The 26,270-nt window shown below is 51.0% G+C and overlaps 1 protein-coding gene across 4 annotated transcripts in view; it reads left to right on the plus strand.

Moving 5' to 3' along the window:
• The first annotated feature begins 244 nt into the window (after positions 1-244).
• Positions 245-26,270, plus strand: part of SLC6A6 (solute carrier family 6 member 6) — a 79,015-nt gene continuing 52,989 nt past the window's right edge. Inside the window, exons 1-2 of one of the 4 annotated variants that reach the window (XM_057506211.1) lie at positions 245-540; positions 12,515-12,552. In XM_057506211.1, coding sequence (XP_057362194.1) covers positions 261-540; positions 12,515-12,552 — 318 coding nt within the window. In that variant the 5' untranslated portion in view covers positions 245-260. The remainder of the gene's footprint in view (positions 541-12,514; positions 12,553-26,270) is intronic. The other 3 variants (XM_036911475.2, XM_057506215.1, XM_057506218.1) reach the window with 3 other exon arrangements.

Below are 26,270 nucleotides of genomic sequence, written 5' to 3' on the forward strand. Positions count from 1 at the left end.
GGGTAGTGTCGGGGAAAAAGAGCTCTGACGGGAGAAGCCGCGAGCCGCGCGGCAGGGGGGCGTGCGCGCGCGCTCGGCGAGCCCGGGTCCTTTGTGTGTTCGAGCCCGCGCGCGCGTGCGTGTGGGGAGCTTGTGAGTGCGTCTGTGTGTGTGTGTGTGTGTGTGTGTGTGTGTCCGCGTGTGGGGCGGGGCTGGGCGTCCCGGCCCCGCCCCAGCCCCGCCCCCGGCCCGGCCAAGCTGGTATTTTTCCACCCAGCAGGATGGGTGATGCTGAGAGCTGCCTGCTCAGACAACAGACACGCGAGGTCAGGAAGAAGCCGCTTATAAATTACCGCTTCCTCCGCGCTGCCGCCAGCGCCGAACTCCGAGCCCTGGCCGCAGCCCCGCTCGTTTGCCAGCTCCGAGCCCCGAGGGCCGCGAGCCCGGAGACCGAGCCGCGCCGAGGAGTGCGGAGCGCGGACCCCGGGGGCCAGAGACCGAGCCGGCGGGCAGTCTCCGGAGAGGGGAACCAAGCGCAGCCGAGTGCAGCGGCCGCCCCAGGTACCCGAGCAGGAGGGAGCTCGGCGCGGAGCCCCTCCCCGTCTCCGCGCTCTGGCCGACCCCGACCTCCACCCTGCCCAGTGCTCCCCATTCCCGCGCCCTTTTCACCACTAAGGGAGGGACGGAGGGTCGCCCGCCCAATCCCACCGGCGGGGCTGTTATTGTTTCCCCTGCAAAAGGGCTTGAGCTTCTCGTATAGTAGGCGGGCAGGTGTGTGTCTGTCTGTGTCTCACTGAGTGTATGTGTCTCCATGTCCCTGTGTATGTCTGTGTTTCTGAGGGGGGCTGTTTCTCCATGTCCCCAGCAGTATGCCCTTGTGTGTCTCAGTATGTGCCTGCTATTCCATGTGTGCTGGGCTGTGCGTTGTGTGTGTGTTCTGTGTGTCTCTGATGCCTGAGTGTGGTTGTTCCAATGTATCTTAGGATGTATCTATCCACTTGTGTGTTCTGGCGTGTGTCAGTGTGAAAACCTGTGTGTATGTGACTGTATCTCTGAGTACCTGGCTGTGCACGTGTGTGTCGAGTGTGGTTGTGTCTCTGAGTCCCAGGTTGCGGGGACTTGAGCGTCCTCGGCCGTACTCGAGGGAGTGTCCCGAGTGCCTAAAGGGCCAAACGTCCGGAGCTGGTTTTCCAAAGCAGGCACTGGGTGGGGAGAGGTGATAGGGCGGCATGGCTCCAACGGTGCTGCCGTGTGCGGCGTGCAGGTGTCTGTGCCAGCGTCCAGCAGTCTTGACTGGCAGGACAGAGGCCCAGAGGGACAGCTGGAGGCCGAGTGGGCAGCGGGAAGGGACAGCAGGACACATCCTCCCTTGGGCTTTTCTCCTTCCTTCAGGGGGTTCCTCTTTTGGGCAAGAGGTTCTGGTCTCCCTCTCACCAGGGAAGCAGAGAGACTCCAGGACCTGTGCAGACAGCCCCCAAGCTTCAGCCTGGACTGGACGGGGGAGCTGAGAGCCGTGCTCCCGGGCACTCAGGAGGTGTGTGCTGGGTGCAGGGCTACCAGCCTGGCTATTTTGGTCACTGCCTGGCCTCTGCCAGATCCCGACCTCCCCCAGGACCAGCCCCAAAGGCTTGAGAGGTGGCCAGGGCCCCCATTTCCTGCCTGGGGAAATAAATCAGCTCAGTAACTTCCCGGACGCTTGAATGGAGGGTCTTCAGGCTGAGGTTCCGTGGCGCGTGGCTCCCTTTGGACTTCAGTATATTAGCCCACGCTTTGGCACTGCTGACGATCAAATAAATGTCACAGAGGAGATCTTTTTAAAATTTCTTTTTAATTTTTTCTTGGCTGGAAGGGAGGGGATCTCATCCAGAATCTCCTAGCCAGAAGGAGTTTATTTTTATGAGAGAGAACGGGTAAGCGCTTAGCAACCGCCTTCCTCCCTCTCCACCAGGGAGTCATCCTGGGAGTGTGGGGTGGGCATGAGAAGGTGTGGGGGTGGAGCGGGGGAAGGAATTTCATGAGACTGGTGTTGGGGGGGATTAGAGGGAGCCCCAGGGCACTGGCTGAGAACCTGTGGGATGAATTGGCAGAATGGCTAGGTCTTAGGCTTGGCTCGTCACCCGGTCGACCTTGGGCACCCTTTCTCTTTGGCCTCAGTTTCCTCATCTGTAAAATGGGCAGAGTAGACTGGTTATGTGATAAATTAGGACTGAGAGGCAAGAACTTGTCTCCAGGGAGCTGAGTTCAAGCACTGTGCCTCTGTCTTAGTCGGTGGGCCACCTTGTCTGGGCAGCAAGGATGCCAGGGGCTGGCGTCACTGCGTCCTTGAGGGGATTGAGAGAGATGAGGCTGAATAAGCCTGTGGTAAGCTATAAAGCAGGGCTCAGCTTCAGAGCTGCCGATTAGAGGGTGTCACGAGGTCACCAGGGCAGGGGCCAATGTACACTCTGGAGCTTATATCCTCTAGAGCAATCTGTGTACTGTCCCGTGGCTCAGCTGCTGTCGACCTCCCCTGCCCCGTCTCTCTCCTCTCATCCTGTGGCAGTTGAGGCACACCTGCTCTGCAGAGTGTGGAGGCCCAAGTGGGTAGTGTCCATTTTACAGATGGGAAAACTGAGAGCCATCCAGAGGACTTTGCCTTGATTGGACTGAAGCAGGATTGGGCTTAAGAGGCCTTCCCTTGGCCAGCTGTGAGTTTGGGCCCCATGGAGCTGTAGTCACTGATGTCCTGGAGAGCTGAATTCGGACCCCGGGAAAACAAGGGCCAAAGATGCCCTTGCCCTCAGGGCTGGAGGGTGAGTGCATGGGACGTATTGGCATCTTGATTCTGTCTCTAGTTTTACGGTCTCCTTTCTTTTCGCCTTCTGGGGGAGCCATGCCACTTTGCCTATGCCAGTGCCAGCCCCCCAGAAGGCTATTTGGGCTCTGGGGATGGTTTTTCTAACTCAAGTGCATCCACCACAACCTGTCACAGGATTTGGGAGCCTTACTTACCTGAAAGTCTTTCCAAAGGTCCCAAAATGATAAGGATATAGCTTGGCCACAGCTGGATTGGGTCTGGGTGTGAATCAGGACCACCCTTGGCACTGCAGGTTCACCCCAGCAGGTGCAGGCCCATCCCCCTACTTCTGCAAAAGGTCATAAGCAAGAATCATAGTCCTTGGGGGCTATATCTCATTCCTCCATGTTGGCCAGTTTACCTAGCTAACATGTGTGTTTGAATTTATGGGTTCTGGGGAGAAGCCATGGATGTGGATATGCCCAGGGTAGACGTCAAGTGTGAAGAAGAACTCTTTTTTTGTGTGCCTCATTTAGTTGGTTTATAAACCTTGCTAAGGTCAGTTCTGGCCAGGCCCTGGGTTCTGAGTGGAATGTGGCTTCCTAGGAGCTCACAGCCCAGAGGGAGGTAGGGCACTGTGGCTATGCTGCCCATGAGGGAGGTAGGGCAGTGTGGCTATGCTGCCCATGGGGTGCTGTGGAGAAGACTCAGGTGACTGTGCAGTGATGGCAGGGTCATAGGCAGAAGGCACTAAAATTTGCTCAGAAGAGGTGAAGTCAGAGTTGGCATCTCCTGTGAGTGGAGGAACGGGATGGGCTGGCATACAGGCAGGGGGCATAGCAGGTACAAAGGCACAGCAACATGAAAGAGCCAAGCATGTTCGTGATAAGCTTCCCAGGGTCCTAGCTGGAGTGAGGAAAGGAGCCAGGTGATGGAGGGCCTTGAGAGCTGGGTAAATGGCTTAGACTTTATCCTGAGGGCTTCAGGGATAGAAAGAGCCTCATACTGGGTTTGGGGACAGACATGGGGAAGCCAGTAAAAGCTGGGAGCCCAGGAGACCTCTCATGGTGAATGAGGAACTAGGCTGGGGTCCAGGAGACCAAGGGTGGCCAGGCCACTGCTGGTCAGGGCACAAAGCATTTTCCATGCCAGTGAATCTTGCCCTGAGCTCTTCTGTAAACATAGGGTGAAGGCCTGGACATGCTGTTTAACAGGTACACAGGCCATTAACTTACTGGCTTTAACCTCCCTAGGTGCATGCAGCCCTGGCATCTGTAGGGTAAGGTATGTCTGCCCTGAGCAGGCCCTTGGGGTTTCCCTTCCCACCTCACCTGGTCAGGGGCTTCCTTTGGAGACCTGAGCTGAGGGAGCGGGGCTTAGGGGAGGCAGGGAAAGAGCAGAGGGTGAAAATTGCTGTCCTACATCCAAAGCTCTGTAAGTCAACCAACTCTCTCTTGTAAAAACAAACAACAAATCACCCAAAACAGTAAAAAGGGAGAGGGGTGTAGGATGTAGGGGTCCAGCAACACTAACTCTAGACAGGCATCAGAATTACCTGGATTACCTATTTAAGGAAAAAAAAAAAGAATTCAGATCTCTGAGCCCAGCCTGGACACACTGAGTCAGAACTCCTGGGTGGTAAAGCCTGGGAATCTGTATCTTAAAATCTGTATTTTTTCATGGGGCTTTTTAAGAAATACTTTTAATTTGAAATATAATTTACATGCCCTGAAATGCAAAGATTCTGTTACAGGTTGATGAGTTTTAACAAATTTATACAACTGTGTAACCGCCACCCAGATAAAGATACAGGACTTTTCCAGCTCTCCCAGAAAGCTGCCTTGTGCCCTTCCTCAACCAGAGGCAACCAGTTCTGATTTCTATCACCATTAATTAGTTTTGTCAAGCTTAGAACTTCAGATAAATGGACTTGTGTGATATATACTCATGTCTGGCTTCTTTCTGCCTCATGTTTTTTAAATCATTCATGGTATTGAGTGTATGAATAGGACATCTTTTTTATTGCTGAGTAGTATTCCATTGTACGGAGGTATGGCAAGGTGTTTATCCATTCTCCTGTTGATGGGCATTCAGGTTGTTTCCGATTAGGGGCCATTAGGAATAAAGCTTCTATGAGCATTCATCTGCAGGCCTTTCTGGGGAAGCTCCTGGGTCCCAGCAAAAATTTTTGGAGTGGAACCCCAGGGTCCCAGGGAAAATTTATGTTAACTTTCTTGAGAAATTGCCAAAGGATTCTCTTATAAAATAATTTAAAAATAACATAGCTCAAGCATTACAAAACTGTGTCAACTAAAAGTGATCCTGGAAGTTCATTTATAAAGCAAATGCAATCTAATCTTCAGTTGGTCCATCTGACCGACAGTCGGTCATCTCCTTTTATAATAACAATGAAGGCCTTTCCAATTATACATTTTCCTCTGCCATTTCCCTACAGCTTTAACTGTACCCCTCAGATGTCCACACCAACGTAGTCCTTTTTATTACTCTCTAGATGTGTTTTCATTTCAGTTTTGATTTCCTCCTTGACCCAGGGGTTATTTTGTTTCTGTTCAGCAGGCTATAGCTGTAGTTTTGTTTTGTTGTTAACGAAAATGGCACATCATACTGTTCTTGGTTCTGCCACTCAACTCTATTCAAACAACAGACCATTGTGGAATGGCTGCTTGTCAGAACATACAGATCTGCCAGGCCATTCTGAACAGCTAGTCTGCATTTGGGAATCACTGACCTAGTCTGGCCTGTCTTAATCATCCCAAGTGCTGCCAGCTTGGTGAATGAAATACCACCGTGCAATGACTTTGAAGTTCCCCTGAAGGTGGACAGAGAAGCAGCCCAAGGCAATTTGCCTTATCTCCTGTCTTGCATTTAAGCAGCTTTGTGCCTGACTTGGTGCTTCTTAACTGTGTTCTAGGCGAGTTCATCCAGTCTCAGAAAAGTGACTTACCCCAGTCACATAGCCCGGAAATGGGAAAAATTAAGACCAAAGCCCATTCCTGTTCGACTAGCGGAGATGCAAAGTATTGAGCAACCACTGGGTGTCAGGCATGGTGCCAAGTCCAGGAGGGCAGGGATAAATGAATCAAATAGCCCCCAAGCTCAAGGAGCTCACACTCAGGGGATGGGAGATCTGTCAGGAAGAGGTTAATGAATAATCCCAGGAGGTTTATGCCAAAGGCAGGCAGGGAAAACCATGGAAGGTCTAGGGAGAGTGGGCCATTGACTGGGGAGTGTGGAGACTTTGGAATGGTTGAGTTAACCTCCCTGCCCACCCACTTTATGCATGAGTAGACTGAGGCTTAGATCAACACAGGAAGATAAGCCATCAAAAGGGCCATTGTTCTAACCCCAGCCCCACCTACAATGCAGTGGTTATTCAGTAAACAGGTGAATTTCAAGACAATGTTTTTACCTGTCTCAAACTTTTTTGACCTGTTCACCACACTCAGATCCTGATTTTATCATAGCTAATGAGAAAGGGTGAGAGGGCAAAGCTGTACTGATCTAACAGAGGCCTTAGGGCTTGGCTGCTCCAGAGACACCTGTAGAATCTGGGGTTTGGGTGGGTAGGGGGGAACCTGGAAAGCAGGACCACCTGTTCAGGGAGGAGCAGGGAGCCGGTCTCCTGGTGGGCAGCTCTGGCCACTGTGTAGAACAGAATAGAGGCAGTTGCAGAAGGCCTTGTGTGTATCCCAGCAGGCCTGGGCTGGAGCGGAGAGCTGAGTTCTCCCGGTTCTGCGCACCTTGGGTCCTCCCTGGTACCACCCACTTAGTCTCCTCATTAAGCGGAGGCTTGGACCACATTGGACTTTCTGAGAGTCTCACCCTTCCCATGGTTCTTCTAACCCATTGCCATCTTCCACCATCCCCTTTCCAGATTGTCTTGAACCTGAGCTGGGTTGCCCGTTGCACTGGGGGGTTGGGGTGGAGGTGGAGGGTGAAGTGGATTTCAGCAAAGTCATGCTTAGTGGGTGAAGGGTGCCCAAAAGGGGCAGTCCTGAAGGCTCTGCTCTTTTGCCCCATGATGGCTGCTCAGCCCTGATGGAGGACTCAGGCCATGATTTCAAGGACATCCATTCTGTCACCAGATGGCACCTGCATGTCCTCTGGTGGAGAGAGAGTGCCACAGCCCAAGACCACAGGTTGCTCAGCAGCCTGCATGCCTCCTGCCTGGGCACATCTCTGTACCATCTGGGGGCCAGCTCTTGGCATGTCCCTCTCCTGCTCAGAAGCCTTCAGTGGCTCCCTAGTGCTTTGTGAAATCAAGTCCAAACTCCTTAGCCTGGCATTCGAGGCCTTTCATGATCTAGCTCCTGGCCAATGTTTTCCTTTATCTACCACCACTTCTCCCCCTCTCCTCGTGATCTGGCTGGGTTCTGCTCCCAGACAGAGCCCTGGGCTGTTTGGACCCTGCCCATGCCCTCGGGCCCTGCCCTTGCCTCAGCCTGCTCGACCCCTCCTCCCTTCCCTCCTTATCCCCACTCTTCAAGGGCCAGCTTGAAGCTACCTATTCCATGAAGCTTTCCTTGAGCCCCTTAATGGTGCCTGGCACATAGTAAGTGCTCCAAAAAGATTACATGAGTCAAAATGGATGTCTCGTCATCCTGCCCTAAGCTAAGCCTTGTGGAGCGCTCAGCCCTCTATCCAGCCACCTATATAGGGGCACATCAGGAGAGGACAGATGCTCCAGCATCTAGCATAGGGTCCAGCTCACAGTAGGTGCTTGGTATACAGATAAAGGGTCTGGTTTCCTCTGCCCTGAGATGAGAGCCTGTGTCTTGAACATGTGAGTGGGTCCAGGCTTGGAAATTATATTCCTCATCATGCTTCCATCCACCAAATATGTTTATTTGTTCTATCTAGGCCCTGGGGATACAGGGGCTGAAAAGGACAGACACATGGACACATGCCCTCCTGGCGCTAACCACAAAACAATTTAGTGAATGATCAGGAGGCTGCCGGGACACCAGGGTTTGATGCCCCTGACCATTGGCGAGCTGTGTGAGCTAGGCGAGTCCTTTCCGCCCTTGGGTCCTCAGTCCTAACCTGTAAGGAAACCATGTTTGGGGGGAACACCTACTGAGTAAAAGGGGGAAAGACCTTTCCTTCTCTCTGTCGGGGAGCACACGTCCCCATTGCACGTGTGGGGTGCTGCTCTGGCGGGCCCCCTGTAAGGGTGAGATTGCTGTCCTGTTGGTTTTCAAGCTGTCTTAGCCTGCACTCTGACAGGAGGCATCCCAGTTTGGGGACTGGAGTTGTGGAGATGCTCTGAGCAGAGCTGTAGCAATGAGATTTTGGTAAAAAAGATTCCCTTGAGGAACAAGGTAGGTTTTTCTTCCACCATTATTAGAAGAACATAGATCAGAACAGACCTTTAAAAAAAAAAGAAAGAATCCCCTGCCCCCAAACCTGGCAGCCCTTCTCCCGCGGTACTCAGCAGAATCTGTTTCCGTCCTTGGCTTCTCACCAGTGGAAGATGTAGATTGAGCCCCAGGCCTGAAAAAATCATAGCAGTTGCTGCAAAATGGTCTCCAGGGGCAGCTCAGGGCCAAAGGTATGTTTTGTGTTGTCCACACAGTTTTAAAAATTTGAGCCAATATTTTTCAACACGGGATTTTTTTTTTTTTTTGTATCTGCATCTGGTCATCCGGTTACCCTGAGTGTACCGGCAGCGCCCCCATCTCCAACCCCAGACTCGACAGTGTGCCCCCAGCCCACTGACTGCTTCCTCAGTGGGCCCTGGAGGCACAGGACTGTGTTGCCAGTGCATCTGGGCAGGTGGAGGGAAGCATTCCTGTGCTGTTCATTCAAGAAGGTTGACTGCATAGCATCTGGGAGTGATTCATGAGCATCAACCCCTTAGGCTTCCCCTTTTTAGCCCTCCAGGGGGGACCCATAGGGCTTTCACAGCGGGGGTAGGATGTTGGGGGGTGCAGTTCAAGGCTGGAGCTGGGGCAATCCAGGCAGCCCACACCCCGCTCCCCATGAGGCTTGCAGCACCCCCCTAACCCCTTGCACCAGACTGAGGCATGTACCTTCAGGGCAGCCCCTCTGCCGGCCTCTGCTGTGAGTTTGGTGGTACCCTCTAGGTAGACAGGGTAATTTGCCTCCTTGAATGCAAAAGATTCAGCCTTCTCTGGAGAGGAACAGAGACACCAGGACTCTGCCAAAAGCCCAAAACTGACACCTGGAATGTTTCCAGTATATTTTGTTCCTTGGCTGAGCCTGTGAGTTAAGTCTGGTGATCAGTCCCTACTTATAGGCAAGTCTCACTGCAGGACTTTCCTCTCCCCAGGGCTGCCTCGGGCTCATCATAAATTAGGAGGCTGAGACTGAATACTTTTTCTTCCTTCTCATAACATTACCTCCTTCGCTACCTCTGACCCCTGCTTGCCCTTCTGCCAGGCCTGGGGGTTGTTGGTACGTTTGGGCCTTGTCTTGGAGTGCTGCAGTAACGGACGACACACACGTCAGTATGGCTCAGGCCTGGAAGCTGTAGACCTCATTTAGGATCTCATTAAAATGCTCCATTTACCTGCAGGAGGACTCAAGTGGGGCCTAAGTTTCTGCATTTCTAACCAAATTCTTGACAATGTCAGGCTGCTGGTCTGGGGGCTCTTCAATAAAGGAGGTAAATGAGAGCTATTGGGCACAAGCTACACTTTGTAAGCTAGGCCCTGTGCCTTGTTAACCATCATCCTAATCATCACAAAAGATACCATTATTCCCATTTTGCATGTGAAAGGCTGAGGCCCCAGAGAGCAGAGAACTTGCCCAAGGTCACACAGCTGGGAGGCGGCTGAGCCAGGCCAGGCCCTCTGGGCCAGCGCCACCTTGGAAAGGATGCTGGTGGGGAAGCCGTTTTCTGCAGTGTCCACGGTCCAAAAGCCACAGGAGACTTTTTAAGGCAGCCAACTCAGATGTAAATCAGGGGAGCCCAGCGCCAGCCAGGCCATGCTGACAGCAGGGCGGCCTGAGGCAGTGTGTCAGGAGCAGGCCTGCAGCAGGATTTGGTGCTGGCCTGCTGCCTGGTGCAGGGAGCTATTGGGGGGTGCTAGCAGCTTCTGGAAGACCAGCGTGGGGCCTGCTGGAGCCCAAGGAGGCAGCAGGTCACTCTCACAGCTTCCCCATTATGTATAAATCCCAGGGTTGCTGGCTGGAAGGGTTGGCAATGGGGTGGGCATAAGCTGGGACCTGGTTCTTTTCGTTGTTTAAAGACTGGCTCATTCTTTCAATTAATTTACAGACACTTTCCTTAATTGGGGGTCTGCTTTGAGGACCAAAGGGCTGTGGTCTCTAGCCTGGCTGGGGCTTTGCTTTTGCACTGGGCACCTGCCACAGGCAACTGGGAAAAGTAGAACAGATCTGGAATCTGGGTCCTCAGAATGTGGTGACTGGATGTACAGTCTGGTCATCCCTGGTAGCTTGTTAGAATGCAGTCTATGGCCCCACCCAGACCTGCTGACTCAGAGCCTGGGGGTGGGGCCCAGTGCTGTGTTTTAATAAGCCCTTCAGGCTTAACTTTGAGAAGGTGATTTCACCATCTCTGGCCAAATGCCCTGGGGTCATGGAGAGTCAATCCTAACCTTAACTATAGGCTCCTGGTAGCTAGCCTGCCAGGGCTGCTGTGGGACTTCAGAAGTCATTTCATCTGAGCCCCATTGTTCTGATGGCCTGAGTATCAGATAAGGGGGCAAGCATGAAATTACAGAGCACATTTAAGGCAGGGGATATAAGTCCAAATTCTTAGGGTTGCAAGTGGCAGAAATCAATTCAAACTAACTTAAAAAAAATCTTTTACTGACTACTTAAATAGAAAAGCCCAAGGGTCATGGCTGGAGGAAGCCTTCAGGCATGGCTGGATCCTGGTGCTGAGAGCTGTCATCGAAACTTTCTTTCTCGTCTTTTCTGGGCACCATATTCCTGGTCTGTTGTCCCAGCTGCACAGGGTGTTCCCCCTCCCAGCGTAGTCATCTCAGCCTAGAAAGAGCCTTCTTTTTTCTTCATGCCAGTATTTTTAGCATAAGTTCCTGTCAATCATCTTCATTGTCCAGGCTTGGTCATGTGCCTGTCCTTGAGACAACTGAGTGATTGGCTGGGCCTGGCTCACCTGCCCACCCTGGAAAGAGGAGGTGGGCTTGCCCCACACAGAACCCCATGGCCTGAGAATGTGCATGTGGGGGTCTTCATGTGGATAGATGCGGTCTGACCCCAGAGGCAGCATGAATGCCAGCAGGTGAGATCCACAGGGACTTAATGCTATTCTTATCCTCCGCTCTGAGCTGCATTGGCCTCATGGAACTGCTGAGGTCTCTCTCACCCCAGGTTAGAATTACCCTCCTTCCTCTGGTTCCCTCAGCATTGTGCTTATCATTAATTGTGCGTCAAATATGCCACCTTATCTTTACCTTTGTCCCCCTTCCTGTGGTATAGTCCGGGTTGGCAAAGCACACATTGCTACTTACACTGCCTGCACCCATTGCAGACATTACAAATCCACCCCAGCCTTCACAGAGCCTTGCTCCATCCAGAAAATGAAACCTCCAGAGCATCTTTGTGATGTGTTGGCCTTTACCACAGTGTTCCAGGCTCCATGAAAGCAGGGACCTCATCTGTCTTGTTCACTGCTGTGTTCTCAGTCCTCAAAACAGTGCCTGGCCTATAGTAGGTGCCCAATAAGTTACTGAATGTTCGTACCCCACTTACACCTTAGACACAGAAGGCATCTGTGTGAACCTGTTGAATGTAGGGCCCTAACGTAGCAGCGAGGTGGTTTGATTCAGGGCGCAGGGAGCTCTGTAGACTGCTGGGGGCCGCGTTTCTGAGTCTGAGGAAAAGGCAGGTTTGCAGGTCCAGTGAGGAAAGAAGTGCTCCCTCCCTCAGGCCCCTGCCCTCCCAGGGTACCCCCTATCCTTCTCTGCTGATCCATTTAACTTCATTGAAATGTAAGATCTTTGTTGATAACAAACCATTTCCTGGTTTTATGCATTTTTATATCCAGGAAACCAGGATAGCCTTCCAGCACAGCTCTGCTGGTGGAATGAGATGCAGTGGGAATCTGTCCCTTCTCAGAATATTTTCCCAAACCAAGTTCCAAAGAATAGGAGGTGTTCTATTTTTCTTTAAAAAAAAAACAAAAAAGGCTTCTGGGGTCAATCACATTCAGGGACTGCTTAACTTAGCAAGGTTCAACAGATTTTCTTGGTACAATGAGCCTTACCACTAACCACTTGAAAAGTATCCTGTCTTCCTAGAATCTGGGACCCCCAGGGCCTCCCTCAGCCTCTGTCTAGCCTTGGTGCGTCCAGTGCTCACAGAGAATACCCAGTCATGGACCTGGGCACGTGACTGGGCCCGTGGGGGGCCCCCGGGAACGTGAACTTAGGCTAGGTGCTGGGGAGGTGGCTTACCTGTTCACAGCCAGCAAGAAGAGCCTCCCTCTCCTGTGGTCCTTGCCCTCGATAGTTTCAGGGACACTGCATCCTGGGCAGGGGTGTGCAAGCAAGCGTGTGAGTGTGCATGAACACATGGGTCAGTGTGTATCTGGGTGTGTGAGCATGTGCTTGTGTTCGGGAGTGCCTGGGCACCCCAGTTTTACCGTCCCCATCCCCACTGGGTGTTCATTCAGCCCCTCCCAGTGTGTTTGACTTGGGTGGTCACACGTGGAAGAAGACCGAGTCCCATGTGTAGTCACAACCTGACCACATCTCTACTCTCCTTTGTTTCCCCTCATTTCAACAGGTCCAGAACAACAGCCCTTTCTGAGGAGGCTCCAAAACGTAAGTGGCATTTGACCTCCCCGTGGCATTGGTGTCTCACTGCTGTGCCTTGGTGACCTGAGATGGGGCACTCAGGAATCTCAGTGTCTCCTCCAGGCTCTAGGAAGAGGAGAGAGAACATCTAAAGCCCCATGACCTTGTTCACATGGCACCTCTGGGTGGTGGACGCATGGCCCGGCTTGGCCACTTAGGTCCACCTGTGCGCTGGAGGCAGCCCTGCAAATGGGCTGAGCCCTGATTGTGGAGGCCTGGCCTGGACCCCATCCCGGCTCTGCCCCCAAGCAGTGACAGCCTTGCTGAGTTGAGTTGATTCTGAGGACTGTGGTCAGACGCATATGAAAGGGTGAGCTGCTTAGTTCCCAAGTTCCAGGGATTGGGGCTGCTATCCCACTTGTTTGTCTATTGAGATTTTTATTTTTAAAAACTTAAAATCCTCCAGAGAAGTTACATGAACAATATAGTGATCTTCTGCACACCCTTCACCTAGATCTTCCCCATTGTTAGTATTTGCTACTTTGGCTGCTTCTCTTTCTGTATTTACAATAAAGACAGTCAAATTAATATTCTTCTACTTCTTTTTTGCTGAATCATTGGGGAGTAAATTCAGGCATGATGGCCCTTTACCCCTAATCCTTCAGCATGTGTTTCGTAAGAGCAAGGCCATTCATCCTCTTATATAAGCACACACAATGATCAACCCCAGGACATTTAACATTGACACAATTCTGTTATCTAATCTACAGACCTTAATGACATTGTGCCAATAGTCTCATATTTACAGAAGTCTTTTTTTTTCTAGATCAGGAGCACAATGGTGTTTCTAAAAGGGCTTCAATGAGGGCAGGAACCTGACTCAGTCACTTTTTTGCAGATGTGGTCTTCAGCTTGCTTTAAAATACCCTGGCTAGAGGGGCTTCCAGAGTCACTTAGTCATGACAGTAAGAAATATACTCGATGACAGGATGCCGCGTGTACTCGCATATGTACACACTGCATGAAACTGAAACCGAAGTTTCACAAAGTAGTAACTCATATCTTCACCATCTGCAAGGCCCTGTTTTGTTCTGTTTTTGTTTATAAAATGATAGATATAAAATGATGGCCCTGGCCCACTAGTAGATTCTGCTCTGGGATTTGAAAACCTGCCTTCCTGGGCAGAAATGTCTCATGGGTAGGGGGTCCGTAGTGCCCCTATCAAGCTCCCACTTGTCCAGGGTTGGGGCTGACTTGGTTTGTGGTGACCTAGGAAGCTAGGACTACAGGAAGAGTCCTGGAGACCCTTGGCCTGCCACTGCCAGGGGTGACCGGATTCCATCCTCATCATCAAGCTGGGGTGCTCTGTTGTAAGCAGCCCCTGGCGACCAGACCCCGTGGAGACTGCTCTCATGTTGTGACATCAGATGTGAAAATGAGGCAGGCGTGTCCCTGGTGGTTCAGGACACCTCCCTGACCAGCTTCCAAGTGGGCATTGGAGATACCCATTCCATGTCAGCCACCAGAGTCATGGTCAGTGATCATCATAAAGGTCAATAAGAGTAATCACTAACATTTGTTGAACTATTTAACAGCACACCCGGCATGGCACCAAGAGGTTTAATATACAGGAGAGCGTTTTATTCTACAATAGTCCTATATGTGGGTGCTGTTGTTCTTTTTGTAAAAATAGCAAGATACATTTATTGAGTGCCTACTCTGTGTTAGATACTGTGAGGTGCCTTATAGACTTCTGCAGAGGAGGATCCCTGTGAGGTGGGCACTGTGACCATCGCCATTGGACTGATAGGGAAACTGAGACTTGGATGCTGAGTTGACTCCCTGCAAGGTCACAGGGTTAGGAAGGATTTGAACCCGTGTTGATGTGGACCTGGTGCCCACACCACCCAGCACTGCCCCCACCCCTCTCAGCTGGGAACAGACTCTGGTCAGGCCTCTTCCCAAGGCCTCACACTGGTTAATGAGTAGCCCAGGGCAGCCTGGAAGCCAGGTGCCTGCTGCTGTGAAGCTGGAATATGAGTTCTGCTTCCAGATAAAGAGAGTCTTGTGCAAGGGGCCGGGCCCCCACCCAGGCTGGTGGCTTTATAGACAATAAACAGAAGCCAGCCACTGTTATTCTTCTCTGAGGCCTGCTGATCTGTCCATACTTGGGTGGGGGCCCATTTTACAGGAGAAGTAGTGGAGGCCGAGAGGTGGGTTTGCTCGCAGGCCTGTCTGACACCTCCTCCAACCTGCCTGCCTATTTTACTCTCTGAAAGGGCTCCCTGACCCCCTGCCACGGCCGGCAGCGGGACTTGGAGGTGGGTATTTTGAGGGAACATAAGCTGTCATCCCTGAAGTCTGAGCACTAGCAGGTATGCAGCCCTCTTAGCTGAGACGTCCAGGCTCCCGTCTGAGAAAGGGGGTGATAATCACTCACCAGCCCCTCATGGGCGTGTGCATTGGGGAGATCGGTGTTTGTCGGCCGTTCAGCAGACTTCTGAGTTTTTAATGAACTAGTCAATTGTCTTTCCTGCTGGGACAGCCCACGTAGTGGAAAGTCCACAGAGGTGGAGAGTTGGAGAGTTAGACAGCCCTGGGTTCAAATCCCAACTCCGCTCTGTGCCAGCTGTGTGACCTTGAGGGTAGAGTCGCTGAGCCTGAGCCTTGGCTTTCCCACCTGTGAAAAGGAGCAGTAACAGCACCCAGGAGGAATGGAAAGAGCGGCCACGGGATCAGGGGCCAGGGTCACTGTGTCTTCACTGTGGAGATTTGAAGCACCCAGTAGACCTAGTAAAATCAGTACCAAGCACATCAGTGCATTTTCTCATTTAATCTTCCCAGAGCAGACCCCTCACCCTCAGCTGAAAATCAGATCCATCCTCCTTGGTGGGTCTTAAGCAAGAGGGTCTTGTCCCCCTTCCCCACCAGTAGGGTGTCAGCTGTGGCCGGGATCAGGTGTTAATACCAGACCCAAGACCTGTTTTGCAAGAGCAGCAACCTTAAGACTTGCCCCTTTGAAGGGACAAGACAATGAGAAAGTTGGTATTTATTATTTATTGAGAAAAGTAATACATTTTTTTAAATCAAGATATATTTGACCTATAACATTGTGTAAGTTTAAAGTGTAAGCCATACTGACTTGATGCATTTATATTGCATATGATTACTATAGTAGCATTAGCTAGCCCTTTTATTGGGTTACAAAATTATTTCCTCTAATGTTGGTAAGTAAAATATTTTTAATACAGAAAATTTGGAGAGTGCAGAAAGGTCGAAAGAAGAAACAAAAATTAATCCTTATTCTAACTATCTAGAGATAACCATCTAACTGCATTTAGAAACATAGGTAAATATACTTGCTTAAAGTTTTCCTTCTGAAATTGAACTCACAATGAGACTGTATATGTGATCCTGCACCCCATCCCCACCCCTACCCCCATATATCTCTAAGCACTTTTCTGGGTCTTTGGTCTTCTAAGTCAGGGCTCAGTAAACCTTTCTTAAAGGGCTGGGGGGTTGGCTGGGATGTATTTTAGGCTGTGTGCCATGTGTTCTCACCTCCACTGGTCTCCTCTGCTGGTCTCACCTCTGTGGTTGTAGCTAAAACACAGTCAGTTGTAGCTAAAACAGTCTGTAGGCAATATGCAAATGAGTGAGTGTAGTTGTGTGCCAGTAAAATTTTATTTACAAGAACAAGTTGCTGCTGGATTTGACCTGGGGGCCACAGTTTGCTGACCTCCTGTTCTAATTTGTTTTGATTTGTTGGGAAGACCATCATTTATTTAATTAATCTCCTAGTGATGGGAGATTGGCTGCTTGCAGTTTCTCTTCTTACAAACCACTTTGCTGTGAACATCTTTTTTTCTCCTTTCTATTTTTAATTGTGGTAAAATACATACCAAAATTTACCATCTTAATCATTTTTAAACCTGCAGTTCAGTTGTGCAACCGATCTCCAGATCTTTTTCAATTTGCAAAACTGAAGGCACTGAACATCTTTTACTGGGTGTCTTTATACATTGATCTAGTCAAGAAATTGAAATTGCTAGCATAAAGGGGCTGTGCCTTTTTAAGATGCTGGGCCCTAATGCCAAGCCACTGACCCTCAGAAATTGTCCTAATTTAAGCTCCCACTTGTCATCAGTGACAGCCCTCAGGCACCAAGGAATGGTGTGGCACCTCCCTGGGAAGCCCCTGCCTCGGCTTTCAGGGGCAGAGGATTTAAAACAATCCATTCAGAGAAGCAGCTCCCAGTCTGCCAGCCTTCTTTATTGGGGGGAGAAAATAAAACCTCAGTAAACAAGAAATGCTATGAATACTTGGCCAGATTCCGAGGTTGATAAGTACACCCTTTAGAGAGATGAGGTGTGATTAAGATCTCAGCTCAAGTGTCCAGTGAGGCTGGGTGTAAATGTCATTTGGCCTCTACCTTGCTGTGTGACCCAAGGCATGTCACTTAACTTCTCTGGGCCCCTGGGTCCTCTGAAAATTAGACGCGATACACTCTCCCTTCTCTGGCTGTTTTAAGGATCAGGGAAGAACCACTTACGGAAGTTCTTAGTATAGTGACTGGCACAGTGCAGTTACTCAATAAATCGTGGTTTTCATCATAACTGCTATTTCTGTTGCTACTGTTACTATTTTTGACACCTGTATCTCAGGGTAGTCTGAATATATGGACTGTTAATAGCATGTGCAGCCCTTTGCAGCTCTCAAGGTTTTCCATCTTTAATACTTGGATCATCTTAAACTGTAGTTTAGGACTACCACGTGTGTTACATGTAGGACTACTGTCCCCATGCAAAAGGTGAGAAATCTGAGGCTCAAGGGTGCAGGAGCCAACTGAAGGTCAGCCTCATGTCCAGACAGGGAGCCTGGGTCTTGGCCCACGTCTTTGGCTTGTAGTCATCCACATCACCGCTGCTGGGAGATGGGACCCCTAGACGGCCAGGGTAGGCAGGCACCTCCTCTTCTGGCTTCACCTGTGGCAGGAAGCTTGGCCCCAGGTAGATGATTCCCTAGGTGTAGCTTCCTGTCTTGGCTCTCAGCCCTAACAGGTCAGATGGGGATTTCTTCAAGCAGAGGGGTTACAATTCTAATCTGGGGGAGGTTTCCCCATTCCACCGAGCAATTCAACACCAGCTGTGTGTCCTACAATTTAACTCCATGCTGACACTTATCTACATTACTACATAGTGTCAGATTTCTCGGGTTCATGGCTCAGCCCCACAGGACTGCCCCCAACCCCACCCTGCTTCAGTCCAGGTTGTCACCTGTGCTTTTGGTCTGGAGTCATTTCCCCAGTGTTGCTCCTGGGGTGGCAGTGCCCAGCTTGGGACAGGCATCAGCTCTGCCGTCTAGCAGCCTGCTGTGAAGGGTCTCCCTCTCTGCGCTGGGTGTTCTCTTTAAAATGGGCAAAAGTGTGTGTGCCCTGGGGGTCTGGGAGCTCGGGGGCCCACCGTCCGTGGGGCTCTGTGCGGACCCCTCAGATCCCGTAATCCCTTCTCCCCTCCTGCCCCCGTCCCTAGCAGGAGCCAGGCGGTTTTGGACGGCCGGCTCCTCTGTCCGTCTCCCAGGACGTGGCCCCTCTCTCACCTTGCCCACGCCATCTCTCTCCCCTGAAGATTCCCCAGTCCTTGCTCGCTCCTTTGCTCATTCCTGAGGCTTGCCCTGGGTCCTGCCAGGGCCACTGTGTCATGAAGGGCCCATGCCTGCTGCACGACGTCCTGCCCCAGCAAGATGGGTATGGTTCTTCATGTGTTTTCAGGGTCAAGTGGCGCTGCCAGCTTCTGCTTCTCTTGCTGCTCCCCTAGTGTTTTACGGGCACCCTGCCCGCCCTGACCGACTCTGGACATGAGAGCTTTCTCTCGTCCATTAAGTTTACTGAGCCCAGACAGACAGACCATGTTCTGACGAAGAACCTAAGGCCGGGTGCTGCCCAGTGGGAAGGATGCCATGACCAGTTCCTCTGTGCAGGAGGAGCATGCCTAGAGGACAGTGTGACCCTTAAGTCCCAGGGTATTTAATTTGACTCAGGTGGAGGTTTTCAGACCAGGCAGCCAGAGTATTTGATTCCTCTTATTTCCTGGGTGTCATATCTTGTGCTGGATGTGGGTCACACAGGGATCCCTCCAGACAGTCTGGATAAGGTTGCCAAATAAAATACAGGGTACCCAGTTATACTGGAATTTCAGATAAACAGCAAGTCATGTTTTTTCGTATATGTTTGTCCTACGCAGTACTAGTAAATCTGACAAGATTACCTCCCTGCAGCCTCCTTTATCCAGCTGCTGGGGTCATTCCTGTGCTAACTAGGCTGGAGTTACCTTTTGAGGTCTCCAGTTGCCCCCATGAATACGTTTGCAATTGCCTTTGTCCCAGCCCTGGCCCTCTTTGCTGTGAGACTCGAAGACATTTCTCCCTTGGGCCTGTGTCTCCTCATCCTGGAAACAGAAGCGTCAGCCTAGTTGATTTACAGGGTCAGGTTTTGACATGGAGATTCTTACGGAATACCTACTATGCCCCTGAACTTGACAGTCATTTCCTCCTCCAGTCACCATCCAGCCATGTGAGAGATGAGCAATGTTCCTGGCTTCGTGGGTGAAAAAGCTGGCTCTCCGCTTTGCCCTCTCCTTCTGTGGGGTGCCTGCCAGTGGGCCCTGATGCCCTTCCTGGGTTATTCACTGGCCTGTGATCTCACAACTGAATTATTTATTTAGCATTCATTTGTCCACTTGGTGAATAATTATTGAGTACCCACTGTATACCAGGCTCAGGGCTGGGCAGTTGGTGAACGAGGCGAGAAGGGAGAGATGACAGAAACGATCACACAAACCATTATTCAGTTGCAAAGCAGGACAAGGGATCCCTAAACACCATCTGTGTATAACCAGGAAGCCAGGCCTCATCTCAGGGAGGAGGGCAGCGGTCCAGGAATGTAGGCCACCCCTCTTCCTCCTCATGAACCTGTTTCTTCCACCTTCCCATCTGTCCTTCCTCACAGTGAGCTTCCTGAGGCAGCGACCTGCCCAGGGTCACACAGCACGTATCAGGGTGACCCTGCTGTCCTGGTGCTGTTGAGAGAAGAGTCCCTGCTCTGCCGCCTCCTGGCTGTGTGACCTTGGGCTGGTGCCATCTCCCGCCGCGGCTTCAGTTGCCCCATCTGTAAAACGGGGACCGTGATGCTCACTGGGTATCTGCATGTAGGAGAAAGCAGTTTACCATACTGAAAAACTTGATGAAAAATTTATTAATGTGTTTTGTTGACAATGGCCATAATAAAGTGCTTTCAGGGACAATTTAGTCACATTAAACAGTCCAGACATGCATTGAAGTCTCTCCCCTTAAAAGAGACAGAAGAAAAAAGCCACCAGGAAGGCCCTTGGCAGGAGTGGCTGCTTCCAGGCACTGATTCCCACGTGTCACTGACCTTTTCAAGGTCAGCAGATCCCTGTGTACCAGGCCGGAAAGCGTCACGGCTAATGACCAGGTCTACTGGGTACTTCTGGGTGGAAATCACCCCCAACTTCTCTTTTTTAATTAATTGTATTTCATGTTCATAAACATTATGAAAGGTGCTAATGATAAAAATATAAGTAAGACAGTGTTAAGTTTTCCTAAGCATGCACTGAATGAGACTAATGTGAATGTGTAAATTACATTAACATTTGGTGTGAGTTTTTCCAGCTTTATTGAGAGATAATTGGTATCCATCACTGTATAAGTTTAAGGTGTACAGTGGGATAGTTTGATTTATGTAAATTGTGAAATGATAATCAATAGGTTTAGTTATCATCCATCGTCTTTGTAAGGTCATGGGGTACAGACTTTTGTTTTCCCTTGGGCCTGTGCTGTCCATTCGAGAAATTTATAGTTTTCAAACATTTTCCAGTCCTGCTGAGTAGGGGGAAGGTCCAGGCTAGATGTTTGATGTCAGGGGAAGTTTGGGGAAAATCTCTAAAGCATCTGAAAACTGAGAATTGAAAGTGTGTTCATTCAGTCATCAGAGAGTTATGGACTTTTCCTGTGGCTCATACCCCTGCTGGGCCCTGGGGACCCAGAGATGATCCTTGCTCTGTCCAGCCCGGGAACTCCCAGGTCAGTGGGCAGACAAGTCAGGTGTCCATCGGCAGGGTTTCTTGAAGATTTCTTTGGGCACACAAAGTTTAAAAAACCTTCGCAGAGGCCTTGAACCATAAAAGCTTGCCAGGTGAGCACAAGACAGAAAGGGCATTACTGACAGAGGAAACGGCCCCTGCAAAGGCAGGGCAGAGAGTGAAAGTGGGAACTCAGGAAGCCGCAAGTAGCTTGGCTTGGCTGGGGTGTCTTGTTCTGGAGCAGTGGGAGGGGGACAGGAGCTGGGTGGGAGGTCTAGCGTGGGGACCCCGAGCGCTCTGCTGACTGGTGTGGTTGGTCTTTATTCCTTTGGAGAACCAGCCTGGAACCTGAGGCCTTATTTAAGGCTTCCAGGAGCCCCTTAAAGGTAGTGATTTGTTTAGCTATTGTTTTAACAACTGACTTCTGCTCAGAAGAAAAACAGACAAGCCCAGCCCTCACCCAAACACTTGTAGGAGAGCTGCAGGCGCAGCCAGAGATCCCGAGAGGAAACCCAGTCTAATGAGATGTCTAACCTGGTTTTGCTGACTCACGTGGTTTTGGGAGCTTGTGAAGTGCCTTGGGAGGGGGTGGCCAGGCATCAAAGTCGACTGCAGGTTCAACACAGAACACCGGGTGGAGAACCTGTTTATTTGGTATTTTCCCTGCATGAAATACCAGCCCTGTGTAAATACCATGCCTCTCCCAGTACTTGGCTGGATGATGCTAAGAAGGGGTAGTCAGTGTTTATGGATTAAATGCATGAAATGAAAGGCGGCTAATCCCCCTCCTTAGGGGCTTCTCCTGAAAGCCAGGCCGATTGTGTGTATTGAGGCACTGTCTTGTATCTTCCCTGGGGTAACTGGAGATGGCCCATTTTACAGATGATGCCTCTGAGGCCCCAAGGGGAAGTGACATTCCTGAGGTCACAGCTTGCAGCTGACAAACAGCCCAGTTAGGTTCCAACTGAAGTCTTTTATGGCGATGCAGCACAGACAAAAGTGGAACTAGGCAGAGTGGGTTTGGGGACAGAGTGGGTTGTGGGGGACAGTGCTCATGGGGGAATCCAGAGAACAAGGCTGGAGAGGCCAGGAAGATCCTGGGGAGAAACTATGTGGAACTCAGCCATCTGGGGGTCAGCAGGAACTGACTGACCAAATAAATAGATGAGTCAATTAAAAAGGAGGATTTCTCAACTATTTATAGTTGTGGCCTAAATCTCAGGCATCCTTGCCCCCACGGAGGAAAAGGAGACTTTTTCAGATCACCCAGGCTATCCACAGGGTGAATAAGCTGATTAAGTCCCAGGCTGTGGTGGATGGGACGCTTTGCAGGACGGTCAGGGTGAGAGACAGCTTGGAGGAGGTGGGGGCTGAGAGGGAGGAGGGCAGAAGGCACCAGTTACATTCCAGAAATGGTGTAGGCTGCGAGACAGAATCCCTAAATTCTGTCCCTTCCCTTCATCAGTTTATTGAGATTAGCCATGCCCCTGGACAGTAGCCACCTGATTGCTCTGGGCAGAAAGAGTTAAAAGCTCTTTCTGGCCTGGGGGCCAGTAGTTGGCCATCCCAGCAGGCATACATTACTGAATGGAAGGTCCTTGTTGAGTACTTAGCACCAAGCCTCATGGAGGTGGATGTTTTGGTTGCGGTAGTTCTGTGGTTGAAGCTGGTTGCAGCCTAGTTCATGAAGATACATGTGATCTGGGCCCACTCAGGAGACCTGGATTCTAATCCTAGCTGGCTCATTTGCAGAAGGACCCCCCTACCTCCTGCCACCCTCAGTTTCCTCCTGTGTCAGGTGAAGAGGGGGACTTCTTGGTCGGAAAAGGTCACAGCCCGAAGATGCCCCAGAGACCAGTAGTTAAGAACCCAGGACTCTGGAGCCCTACCTCTTCCTGGCTGTGCGATCTTGGTCAAGTCGCTCAATGTCTCTGAGCCTCAGATAGGGTAAGATCCCTTATCTCATAGTGTGACTGGTAAGGACTGGGTAAAATACTGTACCCAAGTTCCAGGTGCTGATCAGAGCACACACGGACAGGAGCTAGTATTCCTCTCTGGGACTGGCTGTGTACAGGTGGAGGATTTTATCATATGTTTAAGGCATTTCAAATGTGCTTATTGTCTTACCAGACTCTCTGAAAATGCTAAAATGTCTCTTTACCTTTGAACTGATTATAGGAGAAAAGTGAGCAACCATAATCAGTGAAAAGGAAATAAAAATGTTTTTTTCTTTAAACTGCTGTTACAGTTATATCAAGTGCCCAGCACAGTGCCAAGCATATGATATTAGCTGCACTTACTACTGTTTGCATGATGTAAGAACAGGTGGAACTAGAACAAAGGGCTGCTATGACCATGGTAGACTAGGGCTGCACTCACCTGCCACTTCCTGGGAGGAGGCCAGCCCCTGGCCTTGGAGCACCTTGCCATCCATCTGTGGCCACAAGAGGAAGACACTAGGATTGTAGCTGAAGAATGAGCAACTTGTTCCACCAGGAGATGGGCAGGAGATGGTCAGGGAAGGCTTCCCGGAGGAAGTAGTGTTTGAGGATGGAGAAGAGCAGGGATGTGCATTCCAGGGCCTAGAACGACCAGTAAAAATGCAGCAAGCTGTGAAAGCCCAGAGCCTCCCAGGCAATGCTGTGTAGAGACGGTACATCCTACGACAAAGCACTGACCTCTCTGGCTTCAGTTCTCGAAGGGATTTCCCGATCGGTGGCATTTACCTGGAGAACATAGTCTCCGGGCACCTGAGCCATATTGGAAGGGGCATTATGACCTCACAAGCAGATATTCTGAAGCCCATAGCCAAGGTGCTGGGCATCTTCTGTACTCTCTCCTGCCCCTGATGTGCCCCATTGCCCAGTGCCTGGGGTAAGTCACCTCTGCCTGCCGACCTGCATCCCTGTCTGCTCATGGAGCCCCTTCTCCTTAGAGAACCTCCTGGGCAGTCTTCTGTGATGTGAGCTATGAGGTCCCCAACAGCTGCAGTTGCCTAGGAAACAGTGTTCAGGGAGTCTGCCCAGGAAAGGGAGTGGGGCACAAATGTGGGAGCCGCTTGGTGCTTCTGAGTTCTAATGTGAGTGTTCCTGGTGGGAACAAGGTCTTCCTCAGAGGCACCCAGCTTGGAGAGGGCCATGGCTCTGCTTGCTGGGAGCTGCTTGCCTGGGCTGCCCACCCCAGACCATCAGTGGGACCCTCTGTTTACCCACCTCTTCAGCCCAAATCCTTGCTTTCTGAATTTCCTGGGCCTGGAAAAGAGTTCCTTAAATAAGTAAGGAGTTGAGCTGCTCCTAGGCATCCAGTTAATAGGAGCAGTGGGTAAGGGAACTGGACTTGCAGAACCCAGAGTTGAAACACTGGAGATGAAGCTCTGGTACCCAGGCCTCAGTTTCCCCACCTGTAAAATGGGCACATTACCAGATGATAGTTTGAATTTCATGAGCTAGTACATGTTCAAAAACAAATTGGGATTGAGGAGTGGGAGTGGCCCACCCTCGGGCTGGCAAACTATTTTGCCATTTAATGGCAATTCAAAACAAAGTGACCATCAGCTCTTACCATGATGCTGTGAAAGAAAAGACATTTTTAATACCCCCAAAAAAGAAAGTAGGAAGGTTGCAATTTAATCCTACTTAAACAAGGAACCCTGGCAGCCTCCCACCACAGGCCCGAATCCTATGCCCTTCACTTTTCTCTTCGCATCTTGAGCTGGTAAAAGCTTCATCCAGTTTGGCACAGGCCTGGTGCTGGACAGCCACAGAATAGAAGCTCCTTAGAAGGCTCTGGGAGCCAGCTCTGTCTTACTTCCCTACTAATGGGCAGGTCTCTGAGATTGGCTCCAGTGTGAATAGGTGTTCGACCTCATGCATGACATTTTAATACCCACCTGTCTGTGTGCCTGCCTTGTGCTGAGTGGTTTACCTACGTCAGCGCAGGTGATCACTACCCCCATCACCCAGCCCCCACTTCCACCACTGCCTGGGGGGTTGATGTCACATCAGCCCCATTTTACAGATAACGAAGCTGAGGCACAGTAGGCTGACCAGGGTCACACAGCAGAGCTGGGATTTGATCCCGGGCAGCCTAACTCCAGAACTTCCTGGAAAGCCTCCTTACTTTTCAAGCCTTAGTTTCCTCATCTGTGAACTCGGCACTGGGGTCTTGGGCTGATTAGTCATTCAGAGATGGCCAGGCAAGGGGTCTCAGGTGCCTGGGGACTTCCCACTAGGACTTTTGAGGATTCAAGGCTGCCAGGAGTTGAGAGTAGTCTCAGTTTCACAGCTGCAGCCATTCGGGGGCACACTGGTGAGGCCACCTTGTCCAGGTTTTCCTCACAGCTGCCCAGGGCAGTGGGAGGGAGGGAGGCCACTTGGCTTCTCTGCTCCAAGTAGCTGGTCTGAGGTTGTCTTTGCAGAGAAAGGGCTGTGCGTGTGTGTACATGTGTACATCTGTGTGTACCTTTGGGTACAGAGGGACAGTTAGGACACAACAGCTCCAGGCTGGTGAGGTGTCCTGGTCGGCTGGCTAACCCACAGCCCAGAGAGGAGCAGGCTTTCCCTTGGCAAGCAGTGGTTACTGGCAAGAGCTGGGGCCTTTCTTGCTGCTGTCCCTTGTGCTTGGGGAGCTGGTATTTTAGGGAACAGGTGTTCCTCCTACTAGGATGGCCCCACCTACTGCCTCCACTTGAGGGGAAAAAGCGACCCCCTTCCTGGAGTGACAACCAGAAGGGGTCCCCGAGTCCCAGGCAGTATGTCCTGCTCCATCTCCCTGTCTTTGGAGATGCTGCCTGAGACCTGCTCAGCTGGACTCTGCCCTTTGCTAGGCTTTGGAGCCAGGTCCAGGCTTCCTTTGTGCACCCCCCAGGACTGGGGGCGCAGGGAGAGGTCCCTGATGCTTGTCCCAGGATCAGACATACCCCAATCAACTTCCTGCCCCAGCAGCCCCAGCAGCCCCAGCTAATCCACCTGCCAGCCCTAATCTTTATTTTTCAAACTCCTTTTCATTTTAGCAAGCAGATAAAAGGACCATTGGCCTTGTCCTGCATTCAAATTCTGGCTTTGTCATTCGCTCACTAGATAACCTTGGGCCAGGACATGTCTCCTCTCTGAGCCTCAGTTTCCTTAATTGTAAAGTGGGGGAATAGTAGTGCCCATCTCTCAGGGGTACTGTAAGGAGCAACCTCAGTGGCAAGGGACTAGAACTCTGGCAAACTGGCAGGTCCAGACTCATGGTTATGTGGGGAGGCCCTGGGCTTACAGGGCCGATGGAAGCCTGGCCCAGCCAGGCATAGCCCTCAGATGCTCTCAGGCTGGCCAGGGAGATGGTCCACATGCACACACGTGTGCACAAAGCCATACATGCTTGTTTGCATTACCATCAGCCAGTAAGAGTCTTTTTCTGTGGTCAGTTTTGTTTTACATATTACCAGGTATTAGCGCTACTGTACCCAACCTCACCAAGTCTAAGAGCGCACCTGGGGGCTAGTGTAACAGCCTTGAAGATTCGGAGTCTGTAGGTCTGGAGTGGGCCCAGGCCGTCTGCATTTTCAGCCAGAATCCCACGGGATGCTGATGTTCAGGCATATGTGAGGATCTTGGGCATCTACCCCCTCTGCCCAAGAGCCCAGAGACTTCAGCAAGGGAT

Source organism: Manis pentadactyla, chromosome 1 (assembly GCF_030020395.1).
Source record: "Manis pentadactyla isolate mManPen7 chromosome 1, mManPen7.hap1, whole genome shotgun sequence".
NCBI lineage: Eukaryota > Metazoa > Chordata > Mammalia > Pholidota > Manidae > Manis > Manis pentadactyla.